The sequence below is a fragment of the Oncorhynchus mykiss genome, chromosome 6, assembly GCF_013265735.2.
Source record: "Oncorhynchus mykiss isolate Arlee chromosome 6, USDA_OmykA_1.1, whole genome shotgun sequence".
Lineage (NCBI taxonomy): Eukaryota > Metazoa > Chordata > Actinopteri > Salmoniformes > Salmonidae > Oncorhynchus > Oncorhynchus mykiss.
Window position 1 is genome coordinate 99616756 of NC_048570.1, and position 12328 is coordinate 99629083.

A 12328-nucleotide genomic window follows, 5' to 3' on the forward strand; every position below is an offset into this window, starting at 1 on the left:
CGCACCAGGGATGTTTAGAAGCCGCCCGGACCCACCAGACCAATAAGGTCTTCAGAATAATGCATTGCCGTTTTCCGACCATGTTTATGGTGTGTGGACATACTGTAGCAGGGTTAATAATTCGAACCGGCTAGTGACAGCTGGTTCTCCTGCAATAGACTAAGTTATATCGCTGGAAATGGTCATCATTAGACTGGATCTGTGTAGCTTCCAGCCGTACCTTTTCTGAAAGGATGCAGGTGAAAAATCAGATCTGTACAGAGAGGAGTACCGAAGACCCCGAACACGATGATAACCAGAAACATACTTCATGTTTTTCTAATATCAAAATATTTCTAGTATCGGAATGTGCGCTGATGCTGGCGCAGGGGACGGTTGGCGCGTATCTGGTAAGTTATCCTCTCAGAACGCTGTCGAACGTCCCAACCTTCCAGTGATGGGAAATCATGTTTGTTCCCCTTCACATGCGATGTAGGCGATTTTCTTTTGGTGAGAAACCGTGACGTTAGGTCGTGGCCCTTACACACGGAGCTCGCCAGAATCAACATTCATGCACAACAATGTCGCCGGCGGTGTTGTTTTGTGTTCACATGAAATCAGGCTCATATCACGGAGCCTTCCAATTTCCACTGTCCATTGATTTATAACGCAGACGCATCAGGCTAAGAGACTGCACCAGTAGAATGGTTGCCACGACACGTAACAACGCACAAACACGTTTTTGACCGGTTCACCAGGTGACATCTGGTCTCAGTATAAAATGTGTATTTTGATGGCAGTTAGGCTACATCTTCTTAACAGATGATGGGCCTCTGTCGTGAGGCAGGCAGGTGGTATTCACCAGTGGAGCACCAGCATCACATGGCCGATACTGTATTTATGACAGGCCTCATCAGTATGAACCTGCAGATAAACCAACACTGCTTTTGATTATAACTGTTGGAACTAGCTGGGGCCATGATACGCATGGTGCATAATAGACTTGTTGAATAACTGTTGGAACTAGCTGGGGCTATGATACGCATGGTGCATAATAGACTTGTTGAATAACTGTTGGAACTAGCTGGGGCTATGATACGCATGGTGCATAATAGACTTGTTGAATAACTGTTGGAACTAGCTGGGGCCATGATACGCATGGTGCATAATAGACTTGTTGAATAACTGTTGGAACTAGCTGGGGCTATGATACGCATGGTGCATAATAGACTTGTTGAATAACTGTTGGAACTAGCTGGGGCTATGATACGCATGGTGCATAATGGACTTGTTGAATAACTGTTGGAACTAGCTGGGGCCATGATACGCATGGTGCATAATAGACTTGTTGAATAACTGTTGGAACTAGCTGGGGCTATGATACGCATGGTGCATAATAGACTTGTTGAATAACTGTTGTTGTACCACCAGACCCCCCCCCTCCTAATTTCAGTTGACATATTTTCAATAATGCAGATGTGGGCAATTTGATTTGAGGTGTTGGGCTGGTCTGTAGTGCAGTGCTTAGTGTACAATTAATAGTGTCCCCTTATGTCCAAGCCCCCTAACCACAAGTGGTGGAAAAAGTACCCAATTGTCATACTTGAGTAAAAGTAAAGATACCTTAATAGAAAAAGTCACCAAGTAAAATCCAACTTGAGTTAAAGTCTAAAAGTATTCAGTTTAGTCTCCTCTACTTACTAAATCGCCACATTATTCAATAATAGATGTAGATCATGATATTAGAACCCAAATGTTGACCAGTAGGCCCTAGATCAAATCAAATTGTATTGTCACATGCACCGAATACAACAGGTGTAGTAGACCTTACAGTGAAATGCTGAATACAACAGGTGTAGGTAGACCTTACAGTGAAATGCTGAATACAACAGGTGTAGTAGACCTTACAGTGAAATGCTGAATACAACAGGTGTAGTAGACCTTACAGTGAAATGCTGAATACAACAGGTGTAGGTAGACCTTACAGTGAAATGCTGAATACAACAGGTGTAGTAGACCTTACAGTGAAATGCTGAATACAACAGGTGTAGTAGACCTCACAGTGAAATGCTGAATTCAACAGGTGTAGTAGACCTTACAGTGAAATGCTGAATACAACAGGTGTAGGTAGACCTTACAGTGAAATGCTGAATACAACAGGTGTAGTAGACCTTACAGTGAAATGCTGAATACAACAGGTGTAGGTAGACCTTACAGTGAAATGCTGAATACAACAGGTGTAGGTAGACCTTACAGTGAAATGCTGAATACAACAGGTGTAGTAGACCTTACAGTGAAATGCTTACTTAACAAGCCCTTATAAGAGGTTGTGTTTAGCGCATGTGACAAATAAAGTGTGATTTGATTTGAGATGTCAACCTTATAGGCTCCTCGTCTCCCCCACACTACATAGTACAGATATCCCTCTCCCCCACACTACAAATTACAGATATCCCTCTCCCCCACACTACATAGTACAGATATCTCTCTCCCCCACACTACATAGTACAGATATCCCTCTCCCCCACACTACATACTACAGATATCCCTCTCCCCCGCACTACATAGTACAGATATCCCTCTCCCCCACACTACATAGTACAGATATCCCTCTCCCCCACACTACATAGTACAGATATCCCTCTCCCCCGCACTACATAGTACAGATATCCCTCTCCCCCACACTACATAGTACAGATATCTCTCTCCCCCGCACTACATACTACAGATATCCCTCTCCCCCACACTACATAGTACAGATAACCCTCTCCCCCACACTACATACTACAGATATCCCTCTCCCCCACACTACATAGTACAGATAACCCTCTCCCCCACACTACATAGTACATATATCCCTCTCCCCCACACTACAAATGACAGATATCCCTCTCCCCCACACTACATACTACAGATATCTCTCTCCCCCACACTACATAGTACAGATATCTCTCTCCCCCACACTACATACTACAGATATCCCTCTCCCCCGCACTACATAGTACAGATATCCCTCTCCCCCACACTACATAGTACAGATATCCCTCTCCCCCACACTACATAGTACAGATATCCCTCTCCCCCACACTACATAGTACAGATATCCCTCTCCCCCACACTACATAGTACAGATATCCCTCTCCCCCACACTACATAGTACAGATATCCCTCTCCCCCACACTACATAGTACAGATAACCCTCTCCCCCACACTACATACTACAGATATCCCTCTCCTCCACACTACAGATAGCCCTCTCCCCCACACTACATAGACAGATAGCCCTCTCCCCAACATTACATAGACAGATATCCCTCTCCCCCACACTACATAGTACAGATAGCCCTCTCCCCCACACCACATAGACAGATAGCCCTCTCCCCCACACTACATAGACAGATAGCCCTCTCCTCCACACTACATAGACAGATAGCCCTCTCCCCCACACCACATAGACAGATAGCCCTCTCCTCCACACTACATAGACAGATAGCCCTCTCCTCCACACTACGTAGACAGATAGCCCTCTCCTCCACACTACGTAGACAGATAGCCCTCTCCTCCACACTACATAGACAGATAGCCCTCTCCTCCACACTACATAGACAGATAGCCCTCTCCCCCACACTACATAGACAGATAGCCCTCTCCCCCACACTACATAGACAGATAGCCCTCTCCTCCACACTACATAGACAGATAGCCCTCTCCTCCACACTACATAGACAGATAGCCCTCTCCCCCACACTACATAGACAGATAGCCCTCTCCCCCACACTACATAGACAGATAGCCCTCTCCTCCACACTACATAGACAGATAGCCCTCTCCTCCACACTACATAGACAGATAGCCCTCTCCCCCACACTACATAGACAGATAGCCCTCTCCTCCACACTACATAGACAGATAGCCCTCTCCCCACACTACATAGACAGATAGCCCTCTCCTCCACACTACATAGACAGATAGCCCTCTCCCCCACACTACATAGACAGATAGCCCTCTCCTCCACACTACGTAGACAGATAACCCTCTCCCCCACACTACGTAGACAGATAGCCCTCTCGTCCACACTACATAGACAGATAGCCCTCTCCCCCACACTACATAGTACAGATAGCCCTCTCCCCCACACTACATAGTACTAATAGCCCTCTCCTCCACACTACGTAGACAGATAGCCCTCTCGTCCACACTACGTAGACAGATAGCCCTCTCGTCCACACTACATAGACAGATAGCCCTCTCGTCCACACTACATAGACAGATAGCCCTCTCCTCCACACTACGTGGACAGATAGCCCTCTCGTCCACACTACGTAGACAGATAGCCCTCTCCTCCACACTACGTAGACAGATAGCCCTCTCGTCCACACTACATAGACAGATAGCCCTCTCCCCCACACTACATAGACAGATAGCCCTCTCCCCCACACTACATAGTACAGATAGCCCTCTCCCCCACACTACATAGTACAGATAGCCCTCTCCTCCACACTACGTAGACAGATAGCCCTCTCCTCCACACTACATAGACAGATAGCCCTCTCCTCCACACTACATAGACAGATTGCCCTCTCCTCCACACTACGTAGACAGATATAACATTGTGTTTCTAGGTGAGTGTTCTGACCACCCTGGAGCGCCGCTTCAACCTCCAGTCCGCCGACGTGGGCGTGATCGCCAGCAGCTTCGAGATCGGCAACCTGGCCCTCATCCTATTTGTCAGCTACTTCGGCGCAAAGGCCCATCGGCCGCGTCTGATTGGCTGTGGAGGCCTCGTCATGGCGCTGGGCGCGCTGCTCTCCGCCCTGCCAGAGTTCCTGACCCACCAGTATGAGTATGAGGCCGGGGATGGGTGGCACGCGGAGGACGGGAGGGATGTGTGTTCCAACATGACCAGGACTGAGGGCAGAGACTCCGCCTTCCTGTGTGGGAACAAGTCCAACACCAACATGATGTACCTGCTGCTGATAGGGGCCCAGGTACTGCTGGGGATCGGGGCAACACCAGTACAGCCTCTAGGGGTGTCCTACATAGACGACCACGTTAAGAGGAAAGACTCCTCTCTGTATATAGGTGAGTATATCAACCTTATATAATATACATATTAATAATGGAACAACTGTTACTCGTCTCTGTATATGGAGTAGGACCACACGCATTAGGAAGAAAGTAGTGACTCGTGATACTGTATATAGAGGTCAGTTAACTACCACTCCCTAACCACAATAACCCTAACCACAATTCCAGCAGGTTCTCTCTGTATATACTGTAGGTGAGTAGGACCACACACTTTAGAACAAAATAACTTGGAGCACCTCGCTGAAACGTTCAACCAGCCCGTCAGTTTGAGGGTGGTAACGGGTTGTGCCATGCTGTCTGTGATGCTGCTTTATGAGCTTGGAGTTGAATTTGGTTCCCTGATCAGTGACAATATAACCTATTGGAACATGACTAACTACTTGTTAGTATTCCTGTGATGTGTTTGGAAACGCACACCATAGGGCAGAGGTAGGTAACTACATTCAGCCTAGGGCTGATTCATGTCAGAGCAGATGGTTGGGAGAATGGAACATAATTATAATAATTTGTACACTCTAAATTGACCACAATTAAATTGACCCAAAAAGAGATTGTATTTGTAAAAGTTGTTCCATAGTAATTTCATAGCTTGATTACATTGAGACACGATCACATTTCTTTTTTTCGCTGGATTCCTGGCGGTTTTTAGTCTTTTTGGACCAATTATTATTGTAATGTTTTTTTGCAAAAAGCTTTGGGGGAGCCCAAAACAAATGACTGGCAGGCCGATTTTGGCACGCGGGCTGCCAGTTGCCGACCCCTGCCATAGAGGTTAAGTGCTGAGAGAGAATGATGAGGACAGTAACAGATGGTAATGAGGTAATTTAGCATCAGCACAACAGGCAGAATACAGTGGCTAGTAAATGAGAAGAAAAACTCAATTCAACACTATATCATAATGACTCCATTCTTTACAACATTATCTGGCTCTAACTAACAAGTACTAGCCCTGGATTAACTCTGTGGCTCTAACTAATAAGTACTAACCCTGGATTAACTCTGTGGCTCTAACTAACAAGTACTAGCCCTGGATTAACTCTCTGTCTCTAACTAATAAACACTAGCCCTGGATTAACTCTGTCTCTAACTAACAAGTACTATCCCTGGATTAACTCTCGGGCTCTAACTAACAAGTACTATCCCTGGGTTAACTCTGTCTCTTAACTAACAAGTACTAGCCCTGGATTACCTCTGTGGCTCTAACTAACAAGTACTAGCCCTGGATTACCTCTGTGGCTCTAACTAACAAGTACTAGCCCTGGATTACCTCTGTGGCTCTAACTAACAAGTACTAGCCCTGGATTACCTCTGTGGCTCTAACTAACAAGTACTAGCCCTGGATTACCTCTGTGGCTCTAACTAACAAGTACTATCCCTGGATTACCTCTGTGGCTCTAACTAACAAGTACTAGCCCTGGATTACCTCTGTGGCTCTAACTAACAAGTACTAGCCCTGGATTACCTCTGTGGCTCTAACTAACAAGTACTAGCCCTGGATTACCTCTGTGGCTCTAACTAACAAGTACTAGCCCTGGATTACCTCTGTGGCTCTAACTAACAAGTACTAGTCCTGGATTAACTCTGTGGCTCTAACTAACAAGTACTAGCCCTGGATTAACTCTGTCTCTAACTAACAAGTACTATCCCTGAATTAACTCTCTGGATCTAACTAATAAATACTAGCCCTGGATTAACTCTCTGGCTCTAACTAACAAGTACTAGCCCTGGATTAACTCTCTGGCTCTAACTAATAAATACTAGCCCTGGATTAACTCTCTGGCTCTAACTAACATGTACTATCCCTGGATTTACTCTGTGGTTCTAACTAACAAGTACTAGCCCTGGATTAACTCTGGCTCTAACTAACAAGTACTAGCCCAGGATTAACTCTGTGGTTCTAACTAACAAGTACTAGCCCTGGATTAACTCTCTGGCTCTAACTAACAAGTACTAGCCCTGGATTAACTCTGTGGGTCTAACTAATAAATACTAGCCCTGGATTAACTCTGTCTCTAACTAACAAGTACTAGCCCTGGATTAACTCTGGCTCTAACTAACAAGTACTAGCCCTGGATTAACTCTCTGGCTCTAACTAATAAATACTAGCCCTGGATTAACTCTGTGGCTCTAACTAATAAATACTAGCCCTGGATTAACTCTCAAATTAATCTCTCCCCTACATTTAAATCACCATCAAGACTAATGGCGTGACTAAGGGGCTGACTGAGGGACTGATTCTGACCAGTCACTAGGTTACGTAAACCTAATGACAGTGACTACAGAGGTTTAATGACACAGTGACTACATGACACAGTGACTACAGAGGTCTAATGACACAGTGACTACAGAGGTCTAATGACACAGTGACTACAGAGGTCTAATGACACAGTGACTACAGAGGCCTAATGACACAGTGACTACAGAGGCCTAATAACACTGTCATTAGACCTCTGTAGTCACTGTGTCATTAGACCTCTGTAGTTAATGTGTCATTAGACAGAACAAGGCTACCAGCAGACTAGAACCAAGCTACTGCCAGGCTAGAACCAGGCTACTACCAGGCTAGAACCAAGCTACCAGCAGGCTAGAACCATGCTACCAGCAGGCTAAAACCATGCTACCAGCAGGCTAGAACCAGTCTACCGCCAGGCTGGAACCAGGCTACCAGCAGGCTAGAACCAGGCTACCAGCAGGTTAGAACCAGGCTACAGCAGGTTAGAACCAGCCTACCGCCAGGCTAGAACCAGGTTACCACCAGACTAGAACCAGGCTACCTGCAGGCTAGAACCAGGCTACCAGCAGACTAGAACCAAGCTACCAGCAGGCTAGAACCAGGCTACCACCAGGCTAGAACCAAGCTACCAGCAGGCTAGAACCATGCTACCAGCAGGCTAGAACCAAGCTACCCCTAGGCTAGAACCAGGTTACCAGCAGGCTAGAACCAGGTTACCAGCAGGCTAGAACCAGGCTACTGGCAGGCTAGAACCAGGCTACCAGCAGGCTAGAACCAGGCTACCAGCAGGCTAGAACCAGGCTATCGCCAGACTAGAACCAGGCTACCAGCAGGCTAGAACCAGGCTACCGGCAGGCTAGAACCAGGCTACCAGCAGGCTAGAACCAGTCTATCGCCAGGCTGGAACCAGGCTACCAGCAGGCTAGAACCAGGTTACCACCAGACTAGAACCAGACTATCTGCAGACTAGAACCAGGCTACCAGCAGACTAGAACCAAGCTACCAGCAGACTAGAACCAAGCTACCACCAGGCTAGAACCAAGCTACCAGCAGGCTAGAACCATGCTACCAGCAGGCTAGAACCAAGCTACCTGCATGTTAGAACTAGGCTACCTGCAGACTGGAACCAGGCTACCAGCAGACTAGAACCAAGCTACTGCCAGGCTAGAACCAGGCTACTACCAGGCTAGAACCAGGTTACCACCAGACTAGAACCAGACTATCTGCAGACTAGAACCAGGCTACCAGCAGACTAGAACCAAGCTACCAGCAGACTAGAACCAAGCTACCACCAGGCTAGAACCAAGCTACCAGCAGGCTAGAACCATGCTACCAGCAGGCTAGAACCAAGCTACCTGCATGCTAGAACTAGGCTACCTGCAGACTGGAACCAGGCTACCAGCAGACTAGAACCAAGCTACTGCCAGGCTAGAGCCAGGCTACTACCAGGCTAAAACCAAGCTACCAGCAGGCTAGAACCATGCTACCAGCAGGCTAGAACCATGCTACCAGCAGGCTAGAACCAGGCTACCAGCAGGTTAGAACCAGGCTACAGCAGGTTAGAACCAGCCTACCGCCAGGCTAGAACCAGGTTACCACCAGACTAGAACCAGGCTACCTGCAGGCTAGAACCAGGCTACCAGCAGACTAGAACCAAGCTACCAGCAGGCTAGAACCAGGCTACCACCAGGCTAGAACCAAGCTACCAGCAGGCTAGAACCATTCTACCAGCAGGCTAGAACCAAGCTACCCCTAGGCTAGAACCAGGTTACCAGCAGGCTAGAACCAGGCTACCGGCAGGCTAGAACCAGGCTACCAGCAGGCTAGAAACAGGCTACCAGCAGGCTAGAACCATGCTATCGCCAGACTAGAACCAGGCTACCAGCAGGCTAGAACCAGGCTACCGGCAGGCTAGAACCAGGCTACCAGCAGGCTAGAACCAGTCTATCGCCAGGCTGGAACCAGGCTACCAGCAGGCTATAACCAGGTTACCACCAGACTAGAACCAGACTATCTGCAGACTAGAACCAGGCTACCAGCAGACTAGAACCAAGCTACCAGCAGACTAGAACCAAGCTACCACCAGGCTAGAACCAAGCTACCAGCAGGCTGGAACCAGGCTACCAGCAGGCTATAACCAGGTTACCACCAGACTAGAACCAGACTATCTGCAGACTAGAACCAGGCTACCAGCAGACTAGAACCAAGCTACCAGCAGACTAGAACCAAGCTACCACCAGGCTAGAACCAAGCTACCAGCAGGCTAGAACCATGCTACCAGCAGGCTAGAACCAAGCTACCTGCATGCTAGAACTAGGCTACCTGCAGACTGGAACCAGGCTACCAGCAGACTAGAACCAAGCTACTGCCAGGCTAGAACCAGGCTACTACCAGGCTAGAACCAAGCTACCAGCAGGCTAGAACCATGCTACCAGCAGGCTAGAACCATGCTACCAGCAGGCTAGAACCAGTCTACCGCCAGGCTGGAACCAGGCTACCAGCAGGCTAGAACCAGGCTACCAGCAGGTTAGAACCAGGCTACAGCAGGTTAGAACCAGCCTACCGCCAGGCTAGAACCAGGTTACCACCAGATTAGAACCAGGCTACCTGCAGGCTAGAACCAGGCTACCAGCAGACTAGAACCAAGCTACCAGCAGGCTAGAACCAGGCTACCAGCAGGCTAGAACCATGCTACCAGCAGGCTAGAACCAAGCTACCCCTAGGCTAGAACCAGGTTACCAGCAGGCTAGAACCAGGTTACCAGCAGGCTAGAACCAGGCTACCGGCAGACTAGAACCAGGCTACCGGCAGACTAGAACCAGGTTACCGGCAGGCTAGAACTAGCCTACCGCCCGGCTAGAACCAGGCTACCGGCAGACTAGAACCAGCCAGGCTAGAACCAGGCTACCAGCAGGCTAGAACCAGGCTACCAGCAGGCTAGAACCAGGCTACAGCAGGTTAGAACCAGCCTACCGCCAGGCTAGAACCAGGCTACCAGCAGGCTAGAACCAGGCTACCAGCAGGCTAGAACCAGGCTACCAGCAGGCTAGAACCAGGCTACCAGCAGGCTAGAACCAGGCTACAGCAACTTCCGGAAACATTGGAGGATACATTGTCAACATATATACAGCACCATAGTGTCATCAGAGAAACACATGAAGATTCAATAATGTTGTTTCAAATGCTTTTATTTCTATGTTTCAATCCAAAGTGATACAGAAAACCACATTGTTCTGTACTACAAAATATTTATTTGATCTAAATCCGATAAGGCAATAAGACATGAGAAGCCGTGAATTATTGTGAATAACACACGGCTGATGATTTGAATGAACAGGACACTGGATAATGTGTCAGATGTATTGTAGACATCTTCACCTTTACTCTCCTCCTCCTGTGACTTGATGTCTTCCTCTCAGCAGCCGTAGAGTCGGTTGATCCTCAGGATGTCAGTGGTGGACAACCCCTGTCTCTGGCCGATGGACACGTCGGGGTTGGGGATGGGGGTGATGGTGTCCATCCCGTTGATAGAGAAGGCTGTTTTTCCATAGTGCATGACAGAGCTGTAGTCATAGGGAGTGTTCAGGTTGTTGGTGTTTTGTTTATCGAAGTTATAGGCCATGTTAGAGTCGATGTTACTCCAGTTGATCCTGATGTACTGGTCACGGTCGCTCCTGGTTTGCTCGTGCTGGAATCCCAGAGCATGGAGGGTCTCGTGCTGAATGATGCCGAGAAAGATGCAGCCAACGCTGTTAACAGAGACCGTCTGTTTCCCTCCAATTCTCCCGAGAGAAGAGTAGCAGCCGTTCAAACTCTCAAAGCTGATGTAGTCTTTCTGGTTGCCACGTGGCACAAAGTGAATGCAGGTCTTGCTGTGGAACGACTGGACGGCGTGCTCAATCTCCTTCCTGTCGGAGGGAGTGAATCTGCTGTCTTCTATTGTGTAGGGCACTTCAACGTATCCGCCAGAGGCTTTGTTCCACAGGCAGCTGTTTCCTCCTTGCATGCACTGCATGGCGTTTCTGGTTCTTGGTACCACCAGGTCTCCCTCCATCAGCATCTCATCAGAGCCGTTATTAGCGGTCAGAATTCTCTCAGTGATGTCTACAGCCTCAAGGTGGTCTATCCACATGGCTGGTCCACTGTGGTCCATTTGGGCCTGAGAGAGGCCCAGTACCAGCAGCAGGATGGTTAGAGAGGGGCTTTGCTCCATCTTCAGTGTGTGGATGGCTCCTTGGATCTGGCAGTGGAGATACTCTAGATGTCTTGGTCTTTGAGATGCTTTGGAGAGGCTCCTTGGCACTGAGTCTTGATGTGTGATTCTGTCTGGTCAGTCCTGGGCTTTTATACAGACCTCTACAGGTGTGTCTGCAGGAGGATTAAGGGTTGGGGTCCATGTTGTTAGTTCTAAATAAACTTCTGAAGGGAGGACTCCATCTACAGTTTACACAAGGATTCATTTACTAGGCTGGAGTTCTTGTTTAAAACCACCATTAGGACTACTGGGCCGGCTCCAGGCATAAGCGACATGAGCGGTCGCCGACCCCAAAAATGTAATCATATCATTTTTGGGGGGAAACTCAGGGTCTCAACTTACTGTTGAGAGTTAAATTAGTAGAATACACAAGGTGCAAGTTTGAAATGTGGTTGTGCATCAGCTGTTTTTCACTTGTTATATCAGTCACTGACCTTCAATCAGCCAGATAACAATGTTTAGAATTATTAGTCAGTATCACTCAGATATCATTAACATGGCAAAATGTGTACAACTGCAGAAAACTGGCTTTAAAAATGCAACATTTTCTCAACTCCCCATGGCAAAATGTGTAGAACTGCAGGGCATGTACTTTAACGTTCAAGAGAGGGGCCACAATATTTATTTGATCTCTTGGCGGGGGGCCCCAAAAATGTTAGAACCAGGCCTGCAACACACACACACACACACACACACACACACACACACACACACACACACACACACATACACACACACACACACACACACACACACACACAGGTCGGTTTCCA

General features: G+C 47.9%; 2 protein-coding genes across 2 annotated transcripts in view; one reads left to right on the forward strand and one right to left on the reverse strand.

Moving 5' to 3' along the window:
• The window catches only part of LOC110513770 (solute carrier organic anion transporter family member 3A1-like), a 46246-nt gene continuing 33918 nt past the window's right edge, over nt 1-12328 (forward strand). The window contains exons 1-2 of the mRNA XM_036981816.1: nt 1-389; nt 4602-5061. Coding sequence (XP_036837711.1) covers nt 234-389; nt 4602-5061 — 616 coding nt within the window. The 5' untranslated portion in view covers nt 1-233. The remainder of the gene's footprint in view (nt 390-4601; nt 5062-12328) is intronic.
• On the reverse strand, nt 10471-11613 carry LOC110515482 (high choriolytic enzyme 1-like). The gene has a single exon (XM_021594372.2). It carries the CDS (start codon nt 11511-11513, stop codon nt 10716-10718), a length of 798 nt encoding a protein of 265 aa, XP_021450047.2. The 5' UTR covers nt 11514-11613; the 3' UTR covers nt 10471-10715.

Bases quoted from the DNA above. Each gene is read 5' to 3' on its own strand.
- LOC110515482 (XM_021594372.2), bottom strand. From the start codon at position 11,513: ATGGAGCAAAGCCCCTCTCTAACCATCCTGCTGCTGGTACTGGGCCTC.